This window comes from Olea europaea, chromosome 1 (assembly GCF_002742605.1).
Source record: "Olea europaea var. sylvestris chromosome 1, O_europaea_v1, whole genome shotgun sequence".
In the NCBI taxonomy this organism is placed as follows: domain Eukaryota; kingdom Viridiplantae; phylum Streptophyta; class Magnoliopsida; order Lamiales; family Oleaceae; genus Olea; species Olea europaea.
Window position 1 is genome coordinate 31,318,357 of NC_036237.1, and position 7,743 is coordinate 31,326,099.

At 33.2% G+C, this 7,743-nt stretch overlaps 1 protein-coding gene and 1 pseudogene across 1 annotated transcript; one reads left to right on the forward strand and one right to left on the reverse strand.

Moving 5' to 3' along the window:
• The first annotated feature begins 2,637 nt into the window (after window positions 1-2,637).
• Window positions 2,638-3,453, forward strand: LOC111401164 (dirigent protein 22-like). The gene has a single exon (XM_023028777.1). The coding sequence runs from the start codon at window positions 2,699-2,701 to the stop codon at window positions 3,260-3,262; it is 564 nt and encodes a 187-aa protein (XP_022884545.1). The 5' UTR covers window positions 2,638-2,698; the 3' UTR covers window positions 3,263-3,453.
• Window positions 3,454-6,699: 3,246 nt separating this feature from the next.
• Window positions 6,700-7,743, reverse strand: part of LOC111407379 — a 39,908-nt pseudogene continuing 38,864 nt past the window's right edge.

The following is a 7,743-nucleotide window of genomic DNA, read 5'->3' on the forward strand; positions in this document are numbered from 1 at the left end:
CTTTCCCCCCCCCCCCCCCCCCCACGAACAAAAAAATAATAATATTCTCACGTCCAACGACATTGTAAAATTAAGGATGTATTTGATTGCAAAGATGAGATTTGCATGGAAAGAAAATAAATTATAGGCAATTCAATTGTTTAAAACTTATTTGTATGAAAATTATTAATTAAATGTGTTTGATTGATTGAGTTTTTAACCCAAAAAATATTATATTTGTCAATTTTTATTGGTGGGTAGATAAAAGAGAAGGGATGGATAAGAGAGTGGATTCTCCGGAAAATAAAATCATACTCCCTCTAAAGAATTTTTTTCCTTGATTTTGAGGAAAATATGGTCACGTGACCGAAAGTAAAAAAATATTTTCCAGGAAAAAAATGTCAATCAAATAGCATAAAAGTAGAGATTTTAATGGAAAAAACACATTTCCATAAAAAATATTGACAATCAAACGCACCCTAATAGATTAAGATCAAGATATTTCAATAATTTTGCATCACAAGTTGAACTCGTACTCAGAAATTAAAATTGAGATATGGAATTTGTTAGAAATTAGTTTAAAACTGAGAAAATTTGGTTAAATATAGAAGTGGAAAAAGTGATTTCGTATCAACTTCGACCAAATATTCAGATTTAATCATATAATCAAATTACAAACGTAAATAGACTAACTTGTTCTACTCATCGAGTAGATCATCGTGGTATATTTGGAATATCAAAACTAATTCCGTTGAATGAGATATTGTGGTCCAAAATTGGAAGAAAATTAGAGGAAAAGTAGCCTAGATTTGTGCCCAATTCCATCACTCGCCTATCACTCGAACGACAAGCTCGCGAAAGGCTGGCAAAAAGTTTCTATTAATGTTTTGACACTGGCGCTCGACTGAGAGGCCAGGGACAGGCTAGCGACAACAATTTATGCTTTCTTTCATAAACTTGCGAGGTTTGATGCGCGTCACTTCACCTACAATCCCTCATCCTCCATAAATAGGATCCTTTGGACGTCTATAATGAATCCTATATCTCTTTTGCATTGAGCATTGCATAAATTTTCTTATAAAAACTCTCCAAAAGTCATTCCATATCTTTTTCCTTATAGATAGGATAAATTCTGTTCGAGTTCGCTTGTGTTTGTAGTTTGAAGTGCTTCTATCAAAGTTGAATCTGTTGTATTTTGGGAGATAAGTGATGTGAAATCGTTAACACCGTTGCGGAGAAAGTGTAAATACTTGCCTCTGATCGTTTTCCACCTTCATTTTACTTTCTTTTTTCTTCTTGTTTTCTACTTCCATAAAGTTTAATTACACTCTTGTGATTTAAACTTTTAAACTTCGTCTTGGTTTGTTCATTGCTAAACAACCCTTTCACCACCTTATTTTGGCACAACAATCTTAAGACAAAACCCTATCTATGGTTGTTTTGTGGATACAAATCCATGATCTTCATCTTTGAAATAAGCTTTACGTGCTATTCCCTTCTTATTGTTGTTGCGTTGAACTTCTATTTGTGTAATAGAAATGAATACCGTTGAGGCTACTTCAAGTCAAACAACCAATGGAACGAATAATGTGGTTCCGCCTTTGGTTGTGCCACTTCAAAATACTGCGATCTCACATAGGAAAAAATCGAAAAAGTTTGGAGGCATGAATTTCAAGATATGGCAACAAAAGATGTCTTATCTTATCGCTCTAAACTTAGCAAAGTTTTTGAAAGAGACGACACCAACGATACAAGAATGAGAAAATAATTGTGAATTGATTATTGTTTTGGATGCATGGAAGCACCCTGACTTCTTATGCAAAAATATCATAAATGGATTGAACATTGCACCATATGAAGTGTATAGTTTGAAGGACTCAGCAAAGGATGTATGTTATTCATTGGAGAAGAATTACAAGATTGAGGATGTCCAAGCAAAGAAGTTTATTGTCGGCAAGTTCTTGGATTACAAAATAGTAGACTCCAAAACAGTGATAAGTCAAGTGCAAGAATTATGAAGCATTCTAGTTGAAGCATTTAGGAATATGAGGAGTCCTTATAGGGGCTGACCCACATGGACCATGTGGGGTCAAATGACCCCACAAATTTTTGCCTTTTGTTTTTTTTAAATAATTATTTTAATCCCTTTACAACCTACTTTGGTGCACTCATTACGAGATGTCAAATGAAATCGAAATATTACATTTTTAATATCATTTTGAAGTGTTCATAGCCTGATTTTTGCTCACTAAAGGAGTTCGAAACAATAAAAATATCTTATATTCATTCGTGCTATAAGAAGATTACTCGTAAGTCATTCTATACATATTACATAGAAATGTGATAAATGCTTCACGATCTTTGATATTTTAATTATCAAAATGATGGAAGAGACCATATATGGACCAATGGGTGGCGAAAGAGGTCAATGAAGCTACAAAATTAAAAGGCGAGAATGAAGTTCTTAAAAAACAACCGTGCTTGGCTATTGTACACCATTACCTCCCCCCTCCCCTCACAATGAGGGGACCCACAATTAAAAAATTCATTGGAACCCCCTCATCATGTGAGAGGACAGTAAATCATGGTGTACAAGTAGTTTAATTGTTTAAAAAATAGTTTGGGATCCAGTGGTGTAATTTTTTTATTTGGAAGTGTAAAATTCTCTATATATAGAAGTGCAATAAGAGAGAATCAACACAAAGCACTGCCCAATTCCATGGCTGCACTTTTCTATATCTCAATTATCTCCCTTCTGTTTTCTTCCCTCTCCGGCAAACTGGAGGATGATTTTCCTGCAGAAGTTGATGCTAAGGTGCTCGGATTTCGCAAGGAAAAACTCACCCATTTCCGAGTTTATTGGCACGATATTTTAGGTGGGCAAAAACCCACTTCAATCCGAATCATTTACCCACCTTCCAATGTTTCAGCATCCAGTAGTTTCGGCATGGTAAGTATGATTGACAATCCACTAACAGTAGGCCCTGAATTGAAGTCCAAATTGGTTGGAAGAGCACAAGGGTTTTACGCTTCGGCTTCGCAAGAAGAATTATGTTTCTTGATGACAATGAATTTTGTATTTGATGAGGGGAAATATAATGGAAGTACGATTACAGTAATGGGGAGGAATGCAGTTTTCAATAAAGTGAGGGAGATGCCAGTGATCGGAGGAAGTGGGCTTTTCCGATTTGCTCGCGGCTATGTTGAGGCAAGAACTCATACGTTTGATCCCAAGACTGGAGATGCTACCGTTGAGTATAATGTCTATGTGCTTCATTATTGATTCTTAGTCTGCCTTTTTTGTGCAAAAAGCTAGAAAAAGTGACTTTTGAGCTGGGTGGAACATGTTGTAATTTCTTGCTAGCTTTTAATAATTATGCGTTGGTTATTTTTAGTATTGAATCAGTGTAACTTGGCTGCATCATCTCATAGATGCTGCTGTTTGGGATCTAGATAAATTTAGGGCTTGTTTAATTTGGATTAAAATCTGATTTTTAATTTAAATTAAAGTTAAAGTTTAATAATCAATATTAATCATATCTTTCAAGATTTGCATAGTTTTTGAACTACACATTTCGAAAACTTCAATCATAATTTACTGAAAATTTTAATTTTAATCTCCACCAAATATCCTCTTAAATTTTATAATTTTGCTAACCGTTTTAGTTTTTATTATACACCCTCTCAATAAAATAACTTTTCACGCATGCTATAAAAAATTACTTTTCATAAAATTGATTTAAAAAAAAAATCACTATCAAACAAATGGTTATATATGATAGTTAACTTCAAAATAATATCAGCCCCTTTTTGTTTTAAAATCGATTTTTTTTTAGTAAATTTTGATGAAAAAAATACATGAAATTTGTGGTTGAAAAGTCGTGGTGTTATGAAATGTATAGTTATAAATGAGTTTGAGGAAAAAAAATTGAAAATGAAAGCCAAAAATGGACTTTTCATTATATTGTAGCCTAATTATTACACTACGAAATTATGGAAAAAGTGGTTTGAGTGTTCATAAACATAGCTAAATATTAAGCTTAATCTGAAATCTTTAGTCCCATTTGCATAGGACTTGTTCGATAGTAATTTTTGAGAATTGATTTTTTTGGGAGAAAAATCAACACCAAGCACGCACATATTTTATATACAATTAACACAAAATTGATTGTGTTTATATTCTCTTAAAAAAGTTTTTAAATAAAATAATTAGTTCTCAATTTTTCCACAAGATATCACTACGTTGTTGACTGCTTTAAATAGTGTAGGTCAAATAGCACCATTTGTGCTGTGACACACGTCAACAACCCTAGTGCCCAAACAAGCTAAAAACTTAAGGCTGCAGTTGCTTTGACGTTTTCGGGTCGTTTTCCATTTTCGAAAATGCGGAAAAGGAGTTTGGTTCGTAGTTTTCGAAAATGCGTTTTCGAAATCGAGGTAAAATTTATAACTGAAAACGCAAAATAATTTTTATTATTTTGAGCGTTTTCAATTATAAATGGCCAAAATGCGAAAAATACCCAAAATGCAGCGTTTTCGAAGAAAATTAAAAAATATTTTGAAACCAAAAATGAAAAACAAAAAATTAAACCAACCGCAGCCTTAACTTTGCCCCCTTCTTGTAAGGTAGAATGATCAATGTCCTTATAAATTCGATAAACAAGTCTTCAATTTTAGGATGGAGATATTTGATTGTTAGGGCCATCAATACACACGCGTTATACAGAGTTTCTTCACCATTAGTCCAAGAGATGGGCTAAAGTGTACATGACACTTCACTTTGTGGAATATATCGCTTTGGATTCTTGCTGGAGTCCAAATGAATAATTATATTCAGAAACAGCCATATTTGACTGCAGATTTTTTATTTTTTTATTTTTTTCCCCTTTATGTGTACCGTCGAGAGTAAAGGATCAGTTCCTTTTGTCCAGATGATTTTACGTCCGTGGACTCGACTACTATCTCATGAATCCATTTCAAATTTTCAATCACTATCGCGTCAAGCTTCAGATTTTTCAAAGAAAGCAATAGGAGTAGGTAACATTAATGATGGTCCATTTCCAAATGATATTCCACCTTCTTTATTATTATTCGTTACCCCCCACATGTAATATTCTCATTTCCAAATAATATTCCACCTTGCATCATTAAAAGATATTCCGAATAATTTTGCGTCACAAGTTGAACTCTTACTCAGAAATTAAGATACGGAATTTTCCCTATTAGAAATGATCAAATAGATTAAACATTAAAATCAGTTAATATTTGCCTGATTACAATTTATAATTCTAATATTACATAAAAGAACTTGTTGTCGATTTTGTATCTCACAAGTATATGGATCGTAGCTAGTAGTAAAGTGGACCTAAGAGTCCGAATATCGTTCCTACAAGGACTACTATTTAATAATAGGTTTAATTATTTCTAACTTTAATTTGATAAAAAAACAAATAAAGAATTAAATATTGTGATTTTTGATAGAATTATTTGAAAGTATATGGATGCACACAAGGGTGGTTTAGAGATTAAATAATTAATAAATATTATGGCTAAATATTTCACCTACTGATCACTTTTAAATCTTAATTTAAGATTTATATCTCATGTAGTGTTCGATCGAATTCTCCCATTGTATTCAATTTACCCATTTTGAATTATCATTGAATCTATTTAATTAATTCAATTACATATCTATATGTGAATCAAGCTTTGTTAAACGAGTTCTTTGTCCTAGGAATTCAATTATGACTGCAATAATTAGTGTAGGTATCTCTACTCTTTATACCAATTACTAGATTTTAGTACATGGTCAAAATTCTAAACTCATATCTCTATTCGTAAAGAATTCACAAAATCATCAAATTATTGATCAAGTAATTTAATACATTCAATCTATAGTAAAATCAACACATTGGAACAATAAAGACCAAAAATCTTAAATAAAATATGTAAAGGGTCCCAAATAAGTTACATTATTTGTCCTAACAAGATTTAACTATTTATAATAGAGAAAGAAAAGCAAATAAAAATAGTAGAGTTCATCATCAGGTTTTCAATTTAGATGTGGGGAAGTGGATGAATCTTGCACCAAGTTCTTCTTCTCGTTCCAAATCCTGATTTCCAACCCTTGAATTGTTGTCTTTCTCCTATTGAATATTTCTTTTGATTTTCGAATTGTGTTCTCTTGCCTCCCGATGTGTGAATCCCCTTCAAAAGTGTGAGAAATTTGTATTTATAAGTACCTCCTCGTGTGTGTAGAAAGTAGGATTTTTATGGATTTCAAAACGAGCCAAAAACTCGCCCTAGACGCACCCAAGCAGCGCCATGGCACCACCTTCGGGTGAAAATTTTCTGCTGAGCTTCTTTCAGTATTTTTATTATAACTTTTTCTCCCGCTATCCAATTGAGGCAATTCAAGATGCATTGGCTAACTCAAAGGGCTACAACTTTGCTTCAGACGTAATTCTCCAATTCGATCGTTTGCTCTGTCAAAAATGAGTCTCAATGTGAGGATGAAATTTCGGAGCATAACTTTTCGGTTGGAAATTGATTTGTGATCATATTTTACCTAAATTTGATCCATTTGACATATTTCTTCATCCAATTGACTCCTAGTGCTCTCAGGTCTTCATCGTGAAGTTCGACACAACTTTTGAATATTTTCACTTTAGTCCCCAAACTTTGGATCTCTTACAATTTTGCCCACTTTTGCTTCTTCCTTCAATTTCTTATACCGTCATTGAATTTTACCTGTTCAGCACAAAATGCAATAATTTAAACCATAATTCATCCGAGAAGCAACTAAATACCTTTGTTTTAAAGTTTTGAATAAATGTATAAAATACACTTATCAAAACACTTAAAGCTACAATTGATTGAGTTTGCCAAAGAATTGAGGCATAACTAATTGACTTCAATAAATAATCATAATGGTCACAAATAAACCTCTGGAGAAGTAGCATCAGCAATCTTTGGGAAATCCTCAAGAAGGGCGAATAAAGGTTCATCTCCTGATAATCCTTTCAGTGCCAATGCCAAAGAATACCCTAATGCTCGAGCTACGGGTATACCAACTGCATTCCCAACTTGAATGTATCTAACAAGTGTTTGAAAAAGGAAAAGAATAAATAATGAATAAAAGGTAGGAGAAAATTTAAAAATGGAGATCAATTGTTGCTAATAAAAATTTACTAGGCAGATACCTTTCTTTTATAGGGCCAAGAAGTTTATAATAATATGGAAAACCTTGTAAACGAGCATTTTCACAAATTGTAAGAACTCTATCTTGAACAAGGAATACAATCGTCTAAACCACAAAAGTTTATGTTGTGAAGTTATACAATGGAAAACCTGCAAATTTGAATATTTTAAGCTATATATTTAAATGCCAAAGAGAGAGTTTACCTGGTTATCAGGTTCAGCCCTAGTAACCACAGTTGGGACAGTCTCATCCCACCACAACCGCCCAAATGGCCTATAAGAATTGAGAATGTAGAATTTGGGTTGTTGTTTTTGTAAAGCCCAAGTTGAAGGCCTAGCCCAAGACCCGGATAAATGACCCAATAAGTAGAAGAATCTGGAAAGGAGAAAAACGAGTTAACAAAACGCGTTTTTTAAGTTTCAAATAACAACTTTGCTGGATCTTCGACGCGTGGCAAAATAAGGGCCGTTGGATTGAATCTTTGAGCCTCTTTCATATAAAAACGAAAAATGTCTCTAGGGTTTCTGCCTCCTCCTGTTTTCATTCTAGCAGCTTCCTTCGTG

Bases quoted from the DNA above. Each gene is read 5' to 3' on its own strand.
- LOC111401164 (XM_023028777.1), top strand. From the start codon at position 2,699: ATGGCTGCACTTTTCTATATCTCAATTATCTCCCTTCTGTTTTCTTCC.